This window comes from Hetaerina americana, unplaced genomic scaffold (assembly GCF_022747635.1).
Source record: "Hetaerina americana unplaced genomic scaffold, ioHetAmer1.1.p SCAF_10, whole genome shotgun sequence".
Classification (NCBI taxonomy): Eukaryota; Metazoa; Arthropoda; class Insecta; order Odonata; family Calopterygidae; genus Hetaerina; species Hetaerina americana.
This window is the reverse complement of record NW_027286070.1, coordinates 5192445-5217485: the sequence shown is the minus strand read 5'-3', so window position 1 is coordinate 5217485 and position 25041 is coordinate 5192445. Positions and strand designations below refer to the sequence as shown.

General features: G+C 39.4%; 1 protein-coding gene across 1 annotated transcript in view; it reads right to left on the bottom strand.

Annotated features, from left to right (window-relative positions):
* Window positions 1-19425: 19425 nt before the first annotated feature.
* Rich (Guanine nucleotide exchange factor subunit Rich) overlaps window positions 19426-25041 on the bottom strand; it is a 74010-nt gene continuing 68394 nt past the window's right edge. Inside the window, exon 25 of the mRNA XM_071598775.1 lies at window positions 19426-24414. Coding sequence (XP_071454876.1) covers window positions 23898-24414 — 517 coding nt within the window. The 3' untranslated portion in view covers window positions 19426-23897. The remainder of the gene's footprint in view (window positions 24415-25041) is intronic.

Here is a 25041-nt window from a genome sequence, read left to right as displayed (position 1 = left end):
GGGCTAGTCAATAACAGATTCTTCACTATGGTTACTTTATTGTAATGAATCAGCATCTTTATTCAATTTAATTGGCTGAAATTCATATTTCCAACCACGCACTTGCCTACCTTTCTGTTCATTTGGTCTATTAGTTGCAGCTGGTTTCTAGAAGTTAAAAAATTAATGGCTGCCTGTTATATATTTTTTTAAACATTTAATTACTCCACAAATAGATAGGAAAATTCTTTATTTACATGTTTCATGCTAAAGATTGGATTACATCAAATAGGGATAAATCTATCAATTATAAAAACAAAATAATAATCAGGCCACATCGCAAAAAATCAGTAAATACTTTGATGCTTGGCACCACTGTCGGAAATCGCAAAAAATCACAGTAACCAAAACAAAGGTCTGTTTGGTTAGTGAAGGTCAATTCCCTCAATACTGAGCCCCATGGGGTATTAAATTCACACATCAGGATAGGGTTGTCAGTGCCTTTCCTTGTGCCAGTTATGGTTTCCCAGGAAGATCTTGTACCAAAAAAACAGCTTGGGTGGAGGCAAGGGTGCCTTTGAGGCACAACTTCGAATCAAACCCAGGCCCTCCAGTCAGCTGTCCAGCATTACTCCTGGACTACCACTTCTCCCAATGATATGTTCATTTGATTTCTTCCTTTACCATCATAGCAGGGCGATTTTTTAAACTTATAACAAATGTTGGAAGCAATTAGTTTATACGCTGACACTAACTCAGTTTCTACAAATAATACCTTTTATTATGTTTAAGGACAAAATTTAGAATAACAAATATTTTAAAACACCATTTCATTCATAATTCTTCATAGAATGTTACGGACCGATTGATTACATGTGCGATTGGTCAGTCAACCAGATCTCCCTGGGAAACCAGAGCTCGCTCAGGGAATGGAACTAGCCCCATCTTATTATCCTGTTGAGTGAATTTCACACATAGTACAAATAAAATTTATTAATTATATAGATCTCTCTTATCAAACCAGCCTTCAAGTGGAATTGCATTGGTTTGATTTCAGATCATTGAGGCAGTTTTGCACCCAAATTAGAAATTATAGTCTGACAGAAAGGAAAGTTTCCAACCCTATCTAGGTCCCTCCATCTTGATTTCAAATCATTGTTGTCTTATTATCATTTTCAATTATACATTTCAGAATCTCTCCTTTTTCTTAATTGGGACCAATTGGGTAGGACATGGCACTGAGGTGAACAGATGAAACTTAGCAATACCATATTTGCCAGTCAACAGGTAGCACATATCTACCATTTCAATGTTATTTATATCCTTCTGGGGGTATCACAAGTGGAAATTAACTAAGGTTCACATGAATGAATCTGTGATATTCCTTGACTGAAGCTCTTGACACAACAGTTCTACTTTTTATGTAACTCTAGAGAGAGTAGCGTTTTGTATTTATTTAATGTTTACGAGATCATTCCAGTGAAGTGATTTTAATTGTAACTTATGAGCTTTCATGAAATGCATGTTCTCAACAAGGATTGAAAGAAATTTAATTGAGCACTGTCAACAGTAGGTATCAAACTATAAAAGATCATTATATAATTGGAATTATTCAATCAATAGTGAGACCCACTTCCTTCAAAAATTCACCACCATTGCCACCAACTCTGCCCACATGTGACCACTACAATTGCTTGCTTTTTTACCACTGTCAAGTCAAGACCGAAGTCAAGACTTTTCTCAGTCAGAGTCATTATGAAAATATATCATGATCATATTCCTTTTAGTAATCCAATTAATATGGCACCAAACAGTACCAATCCACTCTATCACCAATGTTCTCTCGATGCATTGGAGATGACAGGAAATGCATTACAAGGGAGAAATGGAAGGAATGGGGAAAAAAAACTGCTGATGGAGAATGTGCCCTGCCAACTGCATTCCATTTGATCCCTCCAGAGTCCCGTGACATGTCTTCCACCTTCCCTTATGCCTTCTCCATTCAGACTTATACTAAAATAACTTGGGTCATATCCCTCAGTCCTTAAGCTATTCAAATAAAGCAACACTTCAGTGCTAAAACATTTAAGAACACTTTTGGAGGATATAACCAAGCCGAGTGTTGTTGGGAATTCTTTTCCCTCTTAGAAGTGACAGAAAATTTGTAATTGGGATTGACTTAACAGGTTTTATTGAATATTTAAAATTATGATATCATTCAAACCATGACGCTGATTGAAATCCAAATTGCTTAAAAACCATTATCATATTTAGTGTATTTCAGGTGGCAATCCCAAATTAAACACCCTTCAAAGCCCCATTTAGGGTCACAATCCATGGGTCCATGAGAACCTGAGTCAATAGATATTACTGAGTTGTAACTCAATGATCCCTTCGGGTAAGTAAGTTTTAAATAATTCTCTCAACTCAGATAATGTAAAATAAGTTTCAATCCAGTTAAGTCCGCATAAATATCAGTAAGAGGGGGGTTTATTAATAACAGTGAAATTTCAAAAGCAAGAAAGCTATAATTAAACATTACTTTCAATGCAGACATTAAAATCAACGAAATGCCACTTGAAGGACAAAATATCTTTTTCAAAATACATTACCTTTCATTGACATTCTGGAGCTGGTTTACTTTTCTGGACAATACGAACAAGCAAAACAAGGTAATGGAAAATAGGCAAGTACAGAGGAAAAAGATAAGATTTGAAAGAAAGGTGCGGACAGGGTTGCTGGGGCTGAGACGGAGGTGAGAAAATAGGTAACAGGAGGGTATAGCGTGTTAATTGCAGTAACAGAAGGTCAGACAATGACTGGGAAATGATGAATTAGTTGTCATAGGTTATCCACTGCTTTGGTCTATCTGGTCTGAAAGCAGTTTTGCAATTAATCCTAAGACTTTTAATTAAAAATATCTGAGGAGGCATATGCAAGGTGCAAGGTTAACGACAAGTCTTATATTTTCCATTCATACAGAAATCAACTGTCACTTGCAATAACACAATAAAGATGGTGAAAAAACAAGCATTTCTATTTGTTGGTTATTGCATACTATGCATGCAATGGCCTTTGCTCAACATGTATTTTTGAGAGGCAAAATTAATGGCCATAGAGAGCTGATTCTAAATTGATGTTATCATAGAAGCCACAGAAATCACACAATTGAGCTACGAGTTTCAACAGAGGATGCCAACCAACTCATGGAAGTGAAAATTCAAACGGCCAAAACTAAGGAAAACATATACATATACATATATATACATATATATACATATACATATATATACATATACATATATATATATACATATACATATATACATATACATATATACATATACATATACATATATACATATACATATACATATACATATACATATACATATATACATATATATATACATATATATATATATATATACATATATATATATATATATATATATATATATATATATATATACATTTTTTTTAAATAACTCCCCCCCAACTAGGTCTTTTATTCTTAGGAACAAGTGCCCCAACCATCCTTTAACTCATGGGAGAGAAAACATCTTAACCACAGTCACTCAATCAACATAAGGTTCATTGTGCTTTTCAAAATAAATTTAAAGACAAAGAAAGTACCATACATGTGTTTTAACTTAAATTTATGCCAATGTTCAAAGAAAACTTCATTTCGCAGAGCACATTAGATGTGCTTGCATCCAACCAGTTCAAGGGAAATATTAGATTGATTTGGAAATGTTTTTCTTCAATTAAAAGATTCATTTGAGAAAGAATAAAAGAAAACTCAATTAAAATTTGAATAATAAAATGAAATGCTTTCAATATATTGAAGAACATATAGTCATCTTTGGCTTGAGACATACCACGAACTACATATTAAGCTCACTACAAATTATCTCCAAATTTTCACAGAAGGGATAAAATATATAAAAATTTTAAATGGCTTACGTGACTACTTGCAGAGTGAATCTTGCTATCTTACTGTCCCCTCTTCTGCCTCAGCAGACCTCATGTGGCCGAGCACACATCCAAGTGCAGCTCCTTTCAGTTATCAGCACACAAACGGTGACACCAAAGTTATACTGATGATGAATAAGAGATGTAGCAGGAATCAGAAAACAAGTTTATTCCTAAGTGGAGTCCATTCCAGGCTTGTTTCAAAGAGGTCCATCAATCTTATTTCTGGATATAAAGTACAAATTTAGAAGGTTAGAACAATGGGAGGGGTGAGAGCATGGGGAAGTTTGTGCATCTGTATGGTTGAACTAATATTACTCTTACTGTACATGACATCATAACTGGATGGCAGATGGATAAATGTATTTGGTCCAGATTAAAATAAGACTAAATTAAGTAAGAAAAGTAAGATTTTCTAATGCCGATTGACATGATGGGTATGATTCAAGAGTTTTGAATTTCTCTAAATTGTTCAATACCTATATTAAAGTAATTTACCATTAAAACTTTATAATTTTAGAAACTACAAACTGATTACATTGTCAATAACACTATATTCAATAACTATGAAATGCAACATTATGAAATATCATTACATTTTCATTTACTCACAGTAAATGGTTTGCTGATTAAAATTATTTCCACAAAATCTTCCTCAAGATAACTACCAAATACTTGAAACAAGTACAATGAAGTACTGCACTTCTCACAGTTATATTCTGTGTGTGAATCTATATTTCTATTCCTCTACTATGAGGCACATTTGTTCACATGGGCTCACATGTGCCGGAAGATGGCATAATAATGTGAAACTATTTTGTACATTGTAATAAAAGGATAGTGGAATGGTACAAACCATGGTGCAAACTAACAATCAGTGCACACATTTGGGCGACAGAGTTCTGGTGAAAAAGTAACTGAATAAATTGCACAGATAGGCACACAGGATATGATACATGTCTGACCTGAGAGAAATATCAGAAATATTTCATTTTAAGCCTCATTTGAAGAAAAGCAAACATGAAAATCACAGAATGGGTTCATCACCATGACCAATATTGGAGGTAGAAGTTCATGAATCTTCTCAATATGTACTTGAATAAATGCCCAAGGATATCAATCTGGGAATGGAGGTGGGGAGAGGATGCCATTGTCAGCATTAGTCTACTCTAAGGGAAAGACACCTAGGGGTCACTCAATTAAATGCTCCTTTTCATGTATGGACTACTCCATTATAGCATGCGGTACCCAAGTAAGGACCAGGATATCTCACAAAAGTTATGCCATCACTATGATTCCAAACCAGGCCTTCAGCATGGGAAGCCAATACTCTAGCTGCCGCACCAACCTGATCTCCTTTGTTGAAGTCATCATATTTGGTTGGCAACAAAGAATGCAAAAACATTTTTAAAAAATTGATTTTATGTAACGATTGTCATAAACTACAATCTTTTTACCAGGTCATTATTACGTGGAATCAGTTTTAAATGACATAACTCCACTATACGTAATTACTGTATCTTCACTTAGAACGAATTATATCTTAAGTACATGAAAAGAGATAAGAATAAACAACTTATCTGCCTGGATCTTTCGTTGCCACGCAAGTGCTCCAAACATTTGATATACTAATTACATTCATATTTCTAATAGGATGATGAAACGTGGTAGTCTAGAAAACCGAAATGTTACATAATGTTCAGTTGTCCCCGGAATGAAATCCTGGTCGATATATTTGGAGAAATCTGAAATAAAAATAGGAATATTATGTGGTGTTCATAAATTGAGAAAAGCAATATTATAGGACAGAGATATGATTTGAATTTTCCCACTCACTGGATTCCACAGTTTAACGCGGGCTAAGAGAGTTCATCGCGAGCTGTACAATCTTCGTCAACTTTCAAAAAATCCTTTCGGATCGATTACCAGGATATAAATGGACGGCGAGAGTTGGTGAAACTCATTCAAGCCCACCTGGAATACGCGGAGGAGCGTCTAGTGATACCATTGACATACCGATGCGGCTCGGTCTCCCCTCAATCCGAAATTTACTCCTCGTCCTCCCTCCGCAGCCACGAACAGAAAGATTCCAGAGAGCTCCACTCATGCACCGCTCGAGCGAAGGAAGGCTGCCAGGCACATAAGAAAGCAATGTTGGCAAAAAGGTGAGATAAATGCATCCTGCGAATGAACAGCTGGAAGAGCAAGTGTAATGGGAGACTCTGACGCCCACCTGCGACAGGGAGGGGATGTGAGGGAGGAGGGTTGGGGCGAGAGTGGGGGAGGAGAATGAAAAAGGGGAGAAACTCGTCCACTCTCGAAGACCTGGCCGATGCGAGTGTTGGAATGAGGGAAGGAGGAAAGGGGGGATAAGTTTGTTTGGGTGGAGGTCCTTTCACGTTGACCTATCCGATGGCTTCGCCCGTGGGAGGGGAAATAAGTGGATGGGTGGGATTGATTTCAATGAGCGCGGGTGCATTCGACCATGGCAAATGCAGCGACTGAGTGTGGTTCAAGCCGAGTCCCAAGTTAGTAGGCTACCCTTCCCAACGGAATGAGTTTGGGCTGCTGTACTTAAATTTGACAACAAGGTTTTGAGGGACGGTGGTGTTTCATTTCATTTCATTTAATCTCCTTACTGTGGACAAGGGTGGGGTGGCCCGTGCCGAGAGTATTTCCTACGAAGCGCGCCTTTACATACACATGTGAGAATGTAGGAAGGATTTCCGTCTCCTTTTCGAAGGTTGTCTACGCGAAGAAGGCAAAAGTTCCCTTTGTTTTGGTCGCTCAAACAAAGGAAGTTTCGAATTCGAATGAGGTTTTTTTTCACTCTCAGTCGAAAGTACAAGCCATCACAGCAAATGAATGCGAAGACTTAGGGCGGCTCGCGGTACAGGCCTAAAATCTTACCATAGATTTATTAATGCATAGTTTTAATAATTTTAATGAAGAAAATCTTTATGAGCTTTTATTCAAAAAGAACGGCGGCCCAATGTTTACGTACAAAAATATCGCTCATAATCGTCCAAGAACTTGGAGAGTGCAGTGCAGAAGAAATTGATGTAAGATGTAATTTTTCCCCCCTACGATGAAGGATCAGAATAAAATGTTTGCCGGGCCGATTTAGAGGGGCTAGGTGTAAATAAAAGTAAAATGTAACTTCAGAAAAAAAAATAATTGAAATCAGCATCAGATGATGGCAGTGAAAAGCGCTTCTATCAAACTTATATGTGCTTTTTCATTTTTATCATTTCGGGTGCAATAAAACAAATGGGAACAAGCTCGCCTACTCGGGTGTAAGAGTGAAAACCGGCCTTTCATCTCCACCACTCTCCCTTTCCCTCGCCGTCACATTTCAGCATAGCCCTCCCGTAGTAAACATTACCTTTCGCGCTATTCCAATTGGACTGAACGACCTTAAGGCGTAGGAAGACAAGCGACTGTTGACCAGGTTATCGCGAGCAAACAACTCTTCGTTTTGTTCGTCGGCGACCTCTCGCTGCAATCTTACTTTTTGTTGAGGAGTTTCCTGAACTTCCCTTTTCGCTTTCTCTTAGGACTTTTAAGCGTTTTAAACAGCGGGAATATTTTGCCTGGAATACAACAAGTAAGAAGCGCCTCACTTATTGGTGGAAGGCGTGAATTATCTCATCCCCTCCGCTGTAAATTACTCGATAACTATCAAACCAGTAATCCACGCTATCCTTCAATCTCACTTTGCATAGACCTTAAACATCTACACATATTTCCCTTTTCCATATCTCCCTTTCTATTATCTAATTTTCCAGGCCTCAATATTGTCCTAACGTTCCAAGTTCCCATTTTAACTGATTCGTTCTTCTGTGTCAGTGTGCTGCGGCTGTCAGTTTTCCTTTCCAAGAGTTTCGTGAGTTGACGACTGCCGAAACCTTGCCTCTCCCGCCGCCAGGCACGACACACGGCCGATTGGGACGTCCCGTAGTTACCAGGACTCATTTTCTCTATACTGCCCGTCATGAAATAATGCGATTAATAATTGAGGTGGTTTCCCGCTACTTCTTTGGTAGTATTCTTAATGTGACCACATCACTCAACCTGCAAAATTGGCTGCACAACTGGGATCAGACGTCTTAGCAACAGTGCTGGCAGAAGCAACGATGATTGCTCCAGCCAGCACAGCTCTAGGGGTCATCGGAACGCACAAAGCCCTTCCACCACGTGAAGGTTGAAGTCCATGGTAAGCTCTGTAATAGGGCGTATTAACTAAAAAGGCGAACTGTAATATATAATGCAAAGAAAATGCGGGAGTCACCATATCGGCGGTCTGGGTTGCTATGTTGAATTCGTCCTTTGAATGTTGCCTTGTTGAAAAAGTATTCTTTACGCATTTCCTTCTCTACTTTCGCGAATAAAATTATTATCTCTACAAGAATAGCTTAATGGTCGCTGACGCCGTCCATTATTTCAAATTTTGTGATTATCTCGGGTAAAGATGACGCAAAGATATCAAATATGCTCAGATCCCTTGTTGCTGATTATAAGTACTTATTCTAAAGGGTGCTTTGCGAAAACATAGGAAATTCTTGAACCTCGTTTCCTTTGGAATGTTCCCAGGCAGTACGAGTCCCAATTAATTAACGGTAGGGTAATATCACGAGCGATTATAAATTTACCGCTGTTATGTTTGTTGCCGGGTGTGGATATGTGGGTATTTGTTAGTCGAGCTTATGTAAAACATCCCATTTGGAATCTGCAGGTCGGTAATATGAGCACACGAACAGGCATCTGTCGTTCAAGTCCTTTACGTTGCACCAAACTCTTTCTATGCCATTGGTATCGCATTCACCAAGATGTGAATTTACTGACATTGATATTGTTCCACCGTGTCCATTTGGCCTGTCCTTCCCGAAGAACGTGAAACCGTTTGGAAAAATCTCACTATGTTTGTTAATTTCATCCGCGGGTCAGCTCTCCAATAGCCACCGCACCATCTTGATCCCCCGAAACATCGTTATTTAAAAATAAAGTGTCTTACAGACTTTCGTCTGTTGCATTACCCTTTTTTCTCATGATGGTCGCTGAAAGGATGAATTTGGATAATTGAGAAAAAATCCTCCGGAATAGCGGCTCCCTGGCGATAGAACTCGGTTAAGGGTGTCACTCAGCGTCGTCTATAGTATAAGCCTATGTCGACATACATTCCGAACATAACCAAAATGTCTTCTTTTCAAGAGTGATGCCATGGACACCGCACACAAAACCTCTCCCGACGGAAAATATAAAAGGGGGTACGATATTTTTCTAATTCTTGCTTCGACATTTTTTTCCAATTATTTTATAACGATTTTCGTTTTGTTAATCGGTTGCATTTTTGTCGATTTTAAATTTTGTTTTCAATTCTTAAGTCTTGCAAAACTCATCTTCTTCCCATTACCTAAGAGAGTGTGCAATTTGTACACCAATATCGGTTGTTATATCCCAGTTTACCTCAGCGGAAATAGGGACACTTCTATTCCGAAGGAAGGTGTAAATGAGGTTAGAAAACACAAATGAAACCCGAAAATATTCCTGCTAGTATTACCTATACACAAAATTATTTGACTCTACACGATTCTGGGTAAGGTTGCGAAAACTCGCCACACCAAAGGTGCCGCACGGATTCGTCCGAAAGGAACATTTGGCGGAGTGATCAAGAGGCCGCCCGGAGTCCGATCCTTTGACCATAGGTGCCATTTCGGAAACCAGAGGATTGAAGGGTTGTCTCGCGTAGCAGCAGGGGAAACTTAACACTACTGCGAGGGAGGGGAGATGCGAAGGCAAACCTCATCCCCGTCTCCAACAAGGTATCAGGCGCAATCGGAGGATAGCCCAGCGGTATCTGCAGCCCCTACCTCCGCCCCTGTAAGAGCATCACCCAGAAGGAACCGTCAAAGTGGGAAGGGGGTATTCTAGTGATAGGCAGCAGTAACGTCGGACGTTTAATAGTCTCGTTGAGGGAGAGGAGGCCGGGAGGGTGTGAGCCAGCGCCTGACGGCATGGTGGCGGCGTTCTCCAGGTGACGACGGCAGTTAGAGCGGCGGTTACGGACATAAAGTGTTCCAAGCTGCGGGTCGTGGCTCATGTGTGCGTCAAAGATGCCGTCCACCGTGGATATGAAGAGATTCCGAATTCCTTCAGGGAATGGAACTCGGAAGTGAAGCGGGTGGGGTGGTGTCGAGGGGGTTGATGTGACGCTCTCGATCTACAGCCTTGTCCCGAGGATTGATCGTGGACCTCTGGTACGGGGCCGAGTGGAAGGCAACAATCAGAGTAGAGTGCTTTCTGCAGGCATATCGGGGAGTCTGTCATCGACCTTCAGCCGGCGATTCAATCGTGTAGGAACCCCCTGAACCGCTCTGGTGTTCACTACATGTCTGAGGCCGCCAGGTGTGTAGCGGGTAGGATTTTCGAGCACTGCATAGCTTTTTAATATAAAAGTTTAGGTCAACGTGTATGTCAAATAGTGTTAAATAATAAAGTCTTATTTGCCACATATGTAGCTTTATACGTAGGGAGTTTCAGCGCTAGCAATAGTTATTTAACCCGAATCAGGTAGCATCGGACGGAAAAATTTGCAAGGTATTCAATATTAATAAGAAGACGACCCTCGTTAAAATTTAAAAAAACCGTAATATCAATTATATGGCGCAATAAATGGCATATAACTTATTCTATCCCTAAATTTATGCCTATACTTATTATAATCTAATTCTTATTTATCCCGATCCGTGGGCATTAAACATGCAAAGCGATGTCTCCTGTCGTGTTTAACGTATTTGTTGCTTATGATTAAAAACTGTGGTTATTAAGATTAGGTGAACACTGGTTAAGGGAAACCGAAGAAGACAATTCTTCCATCCTATCAATTCATATGTAAACTCACTCCCAATTCTTCCGAAATAAATTCAAAGTCATATTTTTGTGACTAGTTGAAATTAGTTCCAAGCGAGTGGAAAACAGCAGGCGCGGATTAATAACGTTCACAGAATAACTGCAGGGCATTATCCCCATATTGATTAGTCAAAAACATTATTATCACCTTGAATATTATCCATAATCTACTAGTTAAGGCGGTTACGAACAGGCATAAGCTAAAAAAATCTAAAGCGACAATGCATAACGTGACATCAAATACGTACTAAGTAAGTCATTCAATAACTCCTTAGAACGCCCAAGACATGGTGCCAAATCTATGAATGGGAAAAGGAATGCTTTTAGCAAGACTCATATCTCACTAGGCTGCTGTTAAATTTTTAGTTATTTTCATCGAACGATCTCATTTTCATATTCTGATGACGCAAACATTTTTGTTTATTCAGAAAAATGAAAAAAAACAGCCAACGTGCGGATTAACACCGAGGGCTTAAAACCGAAAAATACCAAAGCCGAGTTGGATGAAGTTCATGGTTCATCTGCTTCTGTGCTTGCAACTGTTTACGAGAGGGTAAATGTGTTAACACGTGGCCGTATATCCACAAATAATGAACATCGTTTGGGACGAAAGTGATATCCTCAGAAATGATTGACTCAATCCACGATACGTTTTTGAGTAATCGATGGATCAAAATTCGCGAACCTGTTGAGGCCACAGACATATCAAAGGAGTGTTTTAAATTTTGAACGAAACTTAAGGTGTGAACAAATCTAGGTAAGATGGGTCCCGCGTTTGCTCTCAGTGTCTATTCCTTTATTTTAGTACCCTGCAAGCCACCGTTAGGGTGTGTCAGCGGGTGAATACACAGCGGACTAATTGTAACCAGAATATGACCCTACCGCGGTCGGAAAATGTTATTCTGTTCTCTTTTCGTTCGTGCAGAAAATTGCACTACGATGTGGTAATAATACATTTTCAACATCACTGCTAAAGATACGTCCTTCTCAGGTTTGCAATAGATTTAATATGTAATTTAACCTCCGCTCTGTGATACCCTGCCTGGTTGCTCTATTATTTTGGATACGCTACTAAGTTTATCACAGCAACGTGTCAGTAAAATGAGAGGGATTAAATGCAGAACAGAATGGACCCAATCAGAAGAAAAACCACCAAACCCATACAACGTCCTAAGTTGCTCAACAAAAGCCTCCCGCTTCAATTTTTGTTTAATCAGTTCTACATTACAATAATAAGGTATGGTATGAATAAATGTGTTCAGCCTTTAATGTTGAGCAATACAAGTAGTAGACTTACTGTTTTATTAATAAATTGTTACTTAGAGAAATCTAAATGTTTATTAACATTTAATTATTTAATAAATGAATTCTTACATAATTACGCTCTACAAAATTCAACACTTACCAATGCTAATCCTTGAGGAAGGATTTACGAGTGTTTTAGGTGATTTTCAAGAAAAAAAAACGCTCTAGCTTAGGAGATATTGTTAAGTACTTTCTGGTTTTTGGTGTGAAAGGACGACTCTGGTGACGATAGTGGGCTCTGGATCGTAAACTAGGCAATGAGCATGGGGTAAACGAATGCGAATGAAAATTTAAGTGGGCGGTGAGGATATTAAGTGTTGCTTCGCATGCGTTATCAATGCATAAGTTATCCCAGTGTAGAGAAATCAGGTTCTTGGAACCATTTTTCTTGTGACCAATGTGCAATATTAAGTTATCGGAGGCGAATATCGCGACTGAAGAGAATCCGCGAGGCCTGTTAATTGAGTATTCGTGTATGTTTTTTTCCGGTTTTTCTGTTGTGCACTGAACAAACCCAATCTGTTCGTCAAATTATAAGGCTTTTAAACTACGTTATATGACCATGTGTATACTTTTAAACTGTTTTTTTATGTGACCATGAATACTCCTCCGTTTTACTAACCTGTCTCGTATGTAAATGCTATAAAAGGAAAACACCAATGTCCACAGCACCCTCGGATTCCGACGTCTGCAATCCCAAATGTATGTCAGCATCTAAAATTTGGAATAAATTTTCGACTTCTGCTCTTATTTTAATGCAACGACACTGTATCATAAAACGATCCCCTTTACGAAATTACAGAGAAAAATTCCAAGCAAAGTCTCTTAAATATTTACAGTGATTACCAAATAACCGACTGTACTAAATCAGGGTTTCCCAATTGTTTTCTGCAATGGCGAACTTCGCAAGCCTGGGTAGTTTTACCAAACGCTTAGCTTTTTTTTAGGTTGGGTAATTCAACTTTTTTTAAATTTTAAAACGTTATATTAAAACAAATTACTTTTTTGGTGAATATTATTAAATATAATATAAACACAAAAACATGAATAAATAAAGTATTTTATGAATTTTGTGATTTTGAAGTTTTGAAACATATATTTTTAATATCAGACGCAATATAGGTAACTTGTACTTCAATATCTGGTCTGGTTTCGGACCTCTGTTGCTGCACTTCTACTTCGTTGTAGCATAATAAGACATTCCAGCTTCGCATGAATAGGTTGTAGAAAATGGAAGGGAAGCAATAATAGCTTATTTTGATAAATTGGAGTACTCTTCTGGAAAATATTGTAAAAGATTGGATTTCAAGTTTTATAAGTGCTCTAAAAATTCTTTCGAAATGTCGCAATCTTCTTTGAATTTAATTCACTCAAACATTCATGTAAGGCAGGAAAACAATACAAAAAATTAGATTCATTTGATGAAATTTGAAATAATTTTTTCATCAAAAGATTCAATTTAAAAAAAAAAATAAAAATTGTAACTGAAAGCAAATTTTTGCACTTGTACTGAAATATTTTGTCTTCAGGAATTCCAATACCTCACTTCAGAGTTCATAAAGTTGTATTAGTGGCTTCTCTCTGGATAACCATATCACTCAAGTATACGAGAGTAAGGCGAAAAGTTCTCCACCTGACACAGAGATTGCGTACCCATCAGCGAAATTGTATCCTGCCTGGGTGCAACTGCCATTATTTTGTAAGACAAGTTTCAACTTGTTTTCTCAAGTAGTTTGTCTACACGAGTTGTTTCAGTAGAGGTATTTCGTGTTTTTCCTTGAAAGGAAAAACTTGAATTTCGTGCGGTCATGAAGTTCCTCGTTTTGGATCGATTAACCCGAAACGTACTTAATCCAAAGCTGTAAAAAGTTTACGGGGACTCTGGTCCTCCGATATCAACCGTTAAAAAATGGACAGCTGAATTTAAACGTGGTGGCACACGCCTCCAAGTTGTCCCACGTGAAGTACGGTCAGAAACCGCAACCACACCGGAAACCATCGGAAAGGTTCACGATGTCGTGTTGGACGATAGGCGACTGAGATAGCTAAGGCCGAGGGGAAATCGGAATAAAGGGTGCGGAACATCTTGTACAAAGAATTTGGGATGCAAAAGCTATACGCCAGATGGGTGCCGCATTTGCTGAATGCCGATCAAAAGCAAATGCGAAAACGATTTCCGGAGCAAAGTTTGGATCGATTCAAAAGGGAGCCGACCAAATTAGTGCGGCGATGTCACCATGGATGAGGCATATGGTCCATCACTACACGCTAGAAACGAAACATCAGTCGAAACAGTGGTGGGGACCCAGGGGTTCAGCGGCAAGGAAAGCGAAGTCGATCGCATCTCCTGGAATGGTCAGGACTAGTGGGTTTAAGGATGCGAAAGGGATCCTGTTAATTGATTATCTTGACAAAAGGAGAACAACTTCAGGCGAATATTACTCCATCTGTCTTGAGCAGCTGGATACTAAAAATTTGCGGCAAGAGGCCTGCCGCGAAGAAAAAAAAATCACCTTTCACCAGGGAAAAAACGCACCTGCCCACTAAGGAGCGTGGGCGACGGAAAAACTACGGAATTTCGGGTACGATTGGCTCGGCCATCCCCCTATCCTCCTGATTTAACACCCTTAGATTTCCATCTGTTCCCTGACAAGAAGAAATTTGTTTCTGGGAAGCGCTTCGCGTCCAATGGAGAAGTTGAGAGGGCCGTAGATGGGTATTTTCTCAGCTTTCCTGGTTTAAGACTCTCACTTCCGTGAAAGAATCGTTGGAGAGACGCTGGACCAAGTGTGTTGAAGTCGCAGGCGATTATGTAGAAAAATAAAATAATTTTTTAAATTGGAAAGCGCAGTCTTTCATTCCAATGCCGAGAACCTTTCACCTTACCAAAGTATGATAAAATTGCTTCCTACACTACCCATTTCATCTCACGAAGTTTAAAATGATATGGATTTAAGTAGTACTCATTTTATGTAGTTTTTCACTTGCGCGGCTTCATCTATAACATGTTGCAAATTTGCAGAAACATTTTTATTCCGTAGTGCAACTAGCCTATGCAAAATACAATGCCTGTGTGTGGTTGTTCTTGTAGCTACTTTCTGGATACGTGATAAAAAACCTTTTATCTTTCCTACCATAGCTCGAGCACCATCTGTACAAATATCAATACACTTCACTGAAGTAAAAATAACGATGTATCTTTCCACTCAATTTTATTCGGTACAGCTAGTTTCGACACATCGGCGTCACCCCCGAGGATGACATCGGCGCCCCGAGGATGTCGCCGATGCGTGAAACTAGCTGTACCGAATAAAATTGGGTGGAAAGATACATTTTTATTTTTACTTCAGTGTTATTGGATTTCCACAAAGTTAAGCCTGAAAATATCGAATAAATCAATACATTTCTCCTAACCAATCTCTAGATTTGTAATGTAACCATTGATACAATTTAATATATCTTCTACTGTAGAAACCACTGGTTTTCGAACATTTTCTTCTTCATTGGTGTACGTATTGGATGTATCTGTAGAATTACTTGGCCATCTTTTTTCAAAGTTCCAGTTTTAAACCAGAAATCCATAGGCAGTTTTGAAATAATATTTTAATTATGTAATATGGACAAACGTATAAAAAAATTTCAGTTCCAAGCCAGCCAAATTTTAAAGTTAAAAAACAACACGGGCATGCTAATCAAATTTCCCGTAGACCATTCTCTTCCGAATACATGCACTGATGCCGAAGACTGTCTCTTAATGAAGAGTGGAGGAGAGCTGCGATTTCATTTTTAAGACATTTCCAAATACACAAAGATGAAAAGTGCCCTCCACTTCTACTAAAATATCCAAGATTAGACGTGTGGTGCACAGACCTAGGGACGCAAGTGAGCCAATTGGGCCAACACTAGAAGGGTGACAACTCTACCGAGTGCGTACCAATCCTACTCTGTCAGGTTGGTATTACCCCTACGAGTACAAGTAGTGTCCCGCCTTGATCAACCGCGTGACCACGGCCTTTCACCTTTCCAGCCGCCATGGCTACTAAGGTGGGGATAATTCTGCTGCATTGTCTAATTGATCTAATTCCTCCCCGCTCAGAGCAGCCTTGATCTCTTCTCCGCCGGTAGGGCTTCCGCAATGTTTAAGCTATGCTATTCTATGGGGTACTTATGACTATCCTACGACAAGACTAGGATGTCGGCGACCTTCCGCATGAGGGGCGCCTCCGATTCCGCTGAATTTTCGAAAAATTTACTCGAGATCTTCGGTAGGATGTCCAGGGGTTCTAGCTTCCCGTCTCGGTACATTTCGGTCGTAACGGCCGCGTCCCAAGATTCAGCGAAGAGCAGAGTTCTGCACCACTTGAATTCGAGCGAAACACGAATGAGACACTCCTGATCATACCGGCGCTGCGTACGTGATGACGGGCAACACGCACGCACGGTACAGCCGACGCTTCGTGTCCGTGCTCAGGAAAAGCGGGCGAATAATTGGCCGAAGCCGAGTAAGCACCGAAAATGCCTCCGCACGGATACGAAGCGCTTGGGTATTCCAAATGAGTTTCCGGTCCGTCAGCAATCCGAGATAAAGATCCTTGCATTCCCACGGTTAAACGAAACAATTCAACGACAGGTCCTCTCCTGGCGGCCCTCATTGACCCGCGTGGAAGAACAATGGCTTTCGTGTTCTGTGCGTTGACTGCAAATCGCCATCGACGATATACCACTGCAGTATTCCGTTGGCGGCGCCCTGCAGTCTAGGCACCGCGGTCTCCTTACTCCAGGATCTACCAAGGAGCGCCGCGTCGTCTGAATATAGGGACAGAATGCCATGACTCCCACGCCGCTTAAGACTGCCATGGGTATAGATGTTAAAAAGCAATGGCCCTAATACGGACCCTTGAGGCACACCGGTGGAGATCCGTCGCCCCCTAGACCTGCCTCAAGCCATCGCACAGTGGAAATTCTGTCCCATAAGTAGGAGTGGACCAACATGGTTACCCAAGTCGGGAAATGGAGTCGTCTCATCTTCAACAGGAGTGACAGACGCGATCGAACGCCTTGCTGACGTCGAAATATATTCCGGCAACCGCCATCTTCCTGTTGAAGGCGTCCGTGATGAAATCGGCTGCTCTCGCCAGTTTATGGACCGTCGCATGCTGCTCGCGGCAGCATAACTGTGCCTCCGGGAGGATTAAGTCTCCCGGATGTATACGGCTATCGGGCGCTGCAGCAGTCACTCAAATATCTTGCCGAATCCGATGAGGACGATGGACCAGAAGTCTGCGGGACCCACCTCCGATCTCTCCGTCTTCTACAGACATACGACTTTCGCTCTATTCGAGGTGGTCAGGATATAGGATATTCGGACGCAACTGTTAATGATGCTAGTTAGATACGCCCTCGCAGCGTTCGGAAGCTCCCAGATGACATCAGGAATGTAATCAATAGCCGGGGGCTTTCCTTGGACGGATGAGACGTATGTCCCAATGACGCCCATCTACTGGAACTCGGGAAGAACCGCGGCGTCTTAAGATGCATCATCCTCTGCTTCCTCCGACGCCGTCTTCAATTAGCCCCATGAAGAGATCCGTATCCCCTGGCTTCCCCGGCGGAAAGTATAGGGATGATACTCTGAGCCATCCCCCGCATCCGGATGTCCACCGAGAAGGTCTCTTCGTGTGGATTTTGAATCACCCGAATGCTCGGGGCTCGATGGACTTGTGGACGAGGATGGACTTACCTCCTAATGTTTCCCTCGCTGAATCTGGAGATCCAGGTCCGAGCGGAAGATGGTCCAATCCGGCATTCTCCAATCATTAGAGGGGCGGCAGGGCGTCTCGTTGAGGCGGTGACGGCAGCATTTTTCTCCTGGAGGAACGCTCGAAGCTCATCACGCCGACGAAGAACCCCATTGGTGTTCCCCTGAGTAATGATGACTCGTCTCGCCATAAGTGGTTGATTAAACCATCCTGCTGCTCGCTAGTTCCTCCAGGAGTCGGAGGAGTAACTGACCTTGACATGACTTAGCGGTGGAGAGCCCTCGCGATGGACGCAACCGTATCCCAGACCGTGCGATCTCCGTCATCTTTAACACAGAGGGAACACACATATTCCGGAGACGTCTTGGCTCCAGATGGAAGATCTTGGGTCCTGGGAGAAGACATTTCTGCGGCAGCCAGTCACTCGGCGACTACGGAGTCGTTAGTCCTTGATCATATTCCCTTGGACAACTTACGCGGCTGTGGATGCAGTGGCTGCTGGGCCTTTCTTCTGCTCCTTCTTTTTCCCCACCTTGTACTCTGTACTGTCGGCGTCGGGAGGGCTTCTACTGGAAGTGACAAGTCCCCAGGAGAAGAGTCTGTTGACGTGATGTAAGGTTGTTGATCGGCTACCTTTGGGGCTGACAAGGTGGGTACTGGCTTTGTTGGAATTCTCGAAGGGATCTCCGACACCTCCATGGCGACTGGAGAGAAGTCCGTTAGCTGTAAGGTTGGCTGCTCCTCATGGTCCTTAGAAGGCCCGTGCAGTGCTGAGGAGAAGGTGGCCTTCTACACTGGGCGCGAGGCCATCCTTCCTGGAGCCGGATTTCTGGGCTCATTCTTTGCCCGTGTCCCAGGTGCAAGTTTGGGACAATTATGATTATTCAACAGAAATCACAGCTACAAAGAAAAAATATAATTATTGCATCATCAACAGCACAAAAACATTTTATTTATCATTAAACCGACACTAAAAAAAATTTTGTCTTTCATTTCAAACTCAAAATAAAGAGTCAACGTAACCAATTCATACTTAATTTAAGAATCAAAATTTTTTACAGCTACTTTCAGGAAATAAACAATATGCAAACACGTTGCTGGTACATTTTTGGTCTGATATTAACCACCAAATTCAACCTTACAAAACTGTCTCACTGAAACTCCAAGCTGATAACTCCTCTTTACTGATATTTTCACCCTACAGTTGGCAGCTTATCACATACTTACACATCTTGCCCAGGCATTTCATATCCAAACTGAGCAGTAAAACACAGTGCTATTAATACTCGAAATAATGAGCACTACATGACCCACTTCTCCAACGCATTGTGGATCACAAAGATGCAGATCACATCATATGTCATCTTCAATTCCTTTTAAGTCAAATATTCAAACAGTAAAGCTGTGACGGAAAAGATATAAGCAATTAATAAAATCAATCACAGGGTAATTACCAAATGGGAAAAAATGATAACTTTGGTAAAAATGCTGTAAAAATACCTTTATTTTCTTCTTTCTACATAAAAATATATTAGTTTACTGAGCATTCTTGAATGGATGAGTATCATTGGAAGGGAAGGTTAGATGAAGTGCTAACTTAACGCAGCAACAATTTTGCCAGTCTGGAAAATAACTCTGTACTTCATCTCAATAAACACATGATGGCATGGGTGATATGTTAATTTTTACAACAGCTGTTAAAAACATTACAGATGAGCCCAGTGAGAGAAGCATGTCATTTCAACAAGTGTCACTGCAATAACAGTGCAGCGGAATGTAATACAACTGCCGCCCCTTCTTCTCAAAGATATCATAGCAATAACAACCACAACAAATGCAAAACCTAGCTATAACATTAATCTATTTCCATCTCCAAATTCAACATGGGAATAAAATTCATAACACCATTTCTCAATGCTTATAAATATTTAGAGGACCATGTATAAAATAATACATTCCATTAAATTGAAAGATAAATAAATATCTGGATGAATAAACGATGCATTATTGCATGTTAACTTCAATACATATCTCCCACATCTTTCTGTATATCTTTAAGTGAGCCATGTATCACCAGAGTATTTTCTGGCCAAAGCCCAACACAATGGAAATTTGCCACTCCTTTCAACATAGCACAGCGGACTGTGTTAAGCTGTTTAAGCTTCAATGCTGAGTATAAAATCATGCCAAAAAATTACTTAGCAAAATTACACAAGAATTCCAAGCAGAAAAAAATTACAATTCATGAAAATTATGCAATCAGCATTAACATAAGTAAAATTTAAATAAGAGGGCTAAAAACTTTTCATTGCTTCCATGAATCATATGACAGATGCTTAGTATCATGCAATTTCACAACCACACATAATAAGCAGTTTACACAACAAAATTTTTGATATCAGTTCTTCCTTTAAAACATGATTCAGACAATATTAAATGTTTTGCATATTCATTAAAATTGGGAATAAATACAATTTAAAAATGTATTAAAAATAAATGAACTCACTGAAGAAAGATGAGAGCATTCGGTATAAGTTGATGACATTGCTACTGCATAAAGTCATTACAACAATCTCACTAAAATTGATTACAATTGAGTATTGCACTATATGCACACATAAAATTTACTCAAATATAAATTAGTATCTCCAATGAAAAATGTACAAGATGAAATAAAGCAAACTTTGATTAAATGCTGGATATTGATGTCATCTCAGATGGTAAAGCCTTGGTGATCAAAAATGTCATCATTAGTCTTCCAAAGTTACAATTTGGAAGGAGTGGATGTTTTATGAACTACTTTTTGTTAATTCTCCTAATATTGTAAAAAAAGATGAAAAGTGAATTGCTACTAGTCAATCACCTGCATCTTAATCTCATTATACCAAAGGTTTTATTTTAAGTCTGTCATAATTAACCATCCAATGGAACCAAAACTCGGCTAGCCTCCAACCATAAGAATTTGATTTAAACACTTGGCTTACTAATTAAAATTGCTGTAGAACTATACATCTCCCTCTCTATAACATTGGCCATACCATATAAATAATGGACACATTTTTAGATTTGTGGCATGCTAAATTGGCACTACCATCATCAAATTGACTTGAAAATTTTAGTTGTGTTACACTGAACTAGAAAATGTTTCATTCAATGAAGACCTTGCATCTCTTATGTCCTTATTTAATTAAGACCATGAGCTTTGATAGGCAAATTGCAAACAAATGATGTTGACATTTCCTTGCTTTGTTCATATTGTGCTTGATTGATTTGAAATGTAATAATTTCGATAAGGGAAACATTGGCACAAAAGATATTATTTCAATCTGCTAATTAAAATGCAAAAATATGTTTTCTGCATATCGAAAAATTCAAAATCTATACTTTAACCGGATCAAGTCACCTTTTATTTGGCCAATGCTATTGATGAACATTTTTGGGCCATTCGAGTATAACACACATGACCAAAGGACATACACACACACTATAAAGTCACTGAAAAATATTTCCCTCAAGAAGCATCAATTCATCACACAAAACCTCATAAAAAAAGGAATAATTTAACAATCATTAAACAAAGAAAGCCAACATTAATTTGATCCCGAGCAGTCATAGGAGAATGAGAAACTTATCCACAAATGTATGACAGATGACATAGCTGATTCACAAAATAGAAACGACAAAATTCTTTGTTAAAAATGTACATCCACAATTCTGAATGAACAAAAACATTAACCAAATAAAATTTAATGAGGTTACATGGCATTCATCTCAATGAAATGCTTCTTCTGTGGCCTAAGAGGGCATCATGCATTTCACAATTAATACAAAATAAATACAATAATAAAGACTTAAATAAAAGGTAAATTAAATTTAATGATTTATTAATTTAAATGTAGTCTTATTACTCAGAGATAATTCCAATTCCTATCCATATATGCTTGGTATGATTTGACAATGAAGTGAGATTATGAAATGAGGGATTCACATCTTCCTGAATCATTTTCTTTCCTATAATATATGTAGATGAACGCAGCCTATAAACTCTACCCCTTCCTGTCCTAAATATTTCCTGAGTCCCCCTTTGAAGAAAGTATTCATTAGTTGGCACCTACCTATCATTTATTCGCATCATATCTAATTAACTCTTTCCAAAAAAAATCCCACAGGAACTTCTTTCAGACAGAAATACAAATGGACCAACATCTCTTCATGGCAGTGCTTGAGAAAAATTACTTCTGCTATATCCAAGGTCATTTCAAATTCACAGGTATCATTTAAACAGCATTTCATGTGATATGATAACCATTTCATTATTAAAAATATGTATACCCATCATACTTATGGCTACTTGCATCTAAAGACACAAATATGTTCAAAACCAAGAGTAATTATGTACAATGAAATCTCGTTTTAAATAGTCATTCACACTAGAAAGTTATCAAATGAATTATTTTTAAAGATTGGATAAAATTCTACAACAAAACAACAACACACCAAAAAGGTCTCTCTCATTATAAGGCTTCTTAAATTCAAAGACCAATAAATACATATCTCACGACACAACCCTATTTCTTAGTTATTTCCTTCTGCTTATTTTATATACATTTGAGCATGACAAAAATGCAACAGACTTACAGAGTAGTCAAGGATAACAAATGCTATAATGAACAACTGGGCCAACAGCACATGGACGCTTTAAAAATGGACCTCAAATCCTAATCAAATTAGAAATCTTATACACACATTAATAATAACTTTCATTGACAATGAGTTTCAAACAGCATCACCATTTTTTTTTATTCTGAGTTAATTTCAAAACACTACAATTCTAAAACTCTTATTATGTAATGGCCATTGATTTTTAATATTTTTTTCTAGGTAATATCATGTTACTCACTATAATAAGTTATTATGAGCTAATTTACTGAATTTAGAGACTTTTCTGAACTGTATTTAGTTGCATCAGTATTTATTCCAAAACAAAATCAACGAGAATAAATTTGCAAAAAAAATAAAGTAACTAAGTGCTCTTTAGTGCTAAGCTTTAGTGATAGTTATGCCATTACAACCTAAGGAAAAATTCGACTGGAAACCATGTATGAATTTCTTTTGTTGGACGTATAATCTCAAGTTTCAAAAGCAGTTTTTTTCCATTACATTTGATGTGAACAGCGGCAGTCCAGACTGATTTCAAATGGTTGTAAGGAATGAAGTCTCATTTCAACAAAGGTGGTCTCAGGGGAAGCCATCTTTTCACAAAGTTACAAATTAATATCACCCTTAATGAAGTCCTTGCAGTGAAATCCAACAGTTAATGGCTTAATTGCAATATATGTAAATCCACTGAGACTGCATCAATACCCAAAATGTACACACAAGGTACCAGCTGATTGAATAAGTAGTCGGATAACGAGATTTCATTGTAACATGAGCATAAAGGAATAAAGTATTTAAATATTTACAATGCTAGATGCCCGAGAGTAAAGAGGAGAGCAAGAGGAAATGACAGGATAGTAGGAAGACACTTCAAAATTATTCATATACGTGTTTGATTTGTTTTAAGCATATGCTCATGTATATTGGTTTCATGCTATATTATTTCATATTATTGCTGCTTTTTTTCTTTTTATGTACTCATGAATTAGGTATTTCAAAGCCTCTCTCCATAGGGAATAGGCCCACATAATCCTCTTAAAAAATATATATGTATATATAATATGTGTGTATATGCTAATGTATATTTACATGGAGTCGACATCAACAAACATGATGCTGGGAGACCAAAAAAAAATTAGCAATCACGCACTGACATATTGCTCGTGTCGAATTTACTCAATAATTACACACACACTGCATATTGTCTCTTTGCATGTACCAAGTAAAATCAAAGGGAGGGAAAGGTAAGGACCGGACTTGATGGTGGACGTACATCATATCACCCGAAACAATGGAGCAGGTGTAGTCACGCTAGGACACGACACATGCCAATCGACTGGAGCCACTGCTGGCCATGTCTTCATCCTCCTCTTCACTGTATCCCTCCTCTTCCTCCTCACACAGCTCCAGTGGTTTCTTCCCACCAACCTCTCCCCTGCCACCCCTCTCCTCTGCCATGCCAGGGGCACCCACCAGCACCCCTGCACCCCCTGCCTCCCACTCCCCCCCTCCACTGCCCTTCTTGGGATGGGTCACAGATGCCGTTGTCACAGACCTCTCCGACACATCCCTCTCAAGGACAACGGCCCGCTTGGCCATCTCGTCACCGACCAGTGGCTTCAGGATGGGGCACTCGAGGGACCGTGGCATGGATGGCCGGGCCAAGAGGCCACTGCCCTGGTGGGCACCGGACACCACACATGATGTACCGGTCTGCATTGTGGCTCTTGGTTCGTCCATTGAGGGCACCATCGTTGCCCCCACAGCATGTTTCGACAGTACAGCCACGTGACCATAGACTAAAGACAAGAACGGTTTGTACACCAAGCTGCAAAGGGAGAAACAATGGAGAGAGTTACACATAAGAGTTGACATTTGTACAGCTATCAGATAATTAATATCAGTTTAAATAATATGTGACCCTTCGTCACCTCTTGTTACTGAGAGTGGGTTAATGCTAATACCAGGTTCTCTTCCACCCCCAAATCCCTGAAAATTCTACCCCAACCACATATTGCAACCACCTCTTCAGCTGTCAGCCACCTCATCTGATAACAACTGCTAATACTATTAAGAGATAATTCCTGGCATTACTTGATGGGATGATTCAATGGCTAAACAGATATTAAAAAAGGAAAAAGCCTGGAAGGCAATTTTGATGAGGGTTTATATAAGTAGGAATATCATGCCTACTTATTAATTAACAGTCAACTAAAAAATAATTTAAAGCTCAGTTGTTATTTTTGTACCTCAGGGGTCTTTTGGGTCATATGTACTGCTTTTTACTGGCAAAGTATGATATTCAGGGCAGTGCCAATCAAGGATTCAATTCTTGATACATGGGAGTTAATGCATTGTGCATTCACAGTCAGCATCTCGCCCCCCATTTCACTCCAAAAGAATTCAATGAACAAATGAGCTCTGTTTCCAGCCCATATTGAGAGTTGATGATCTA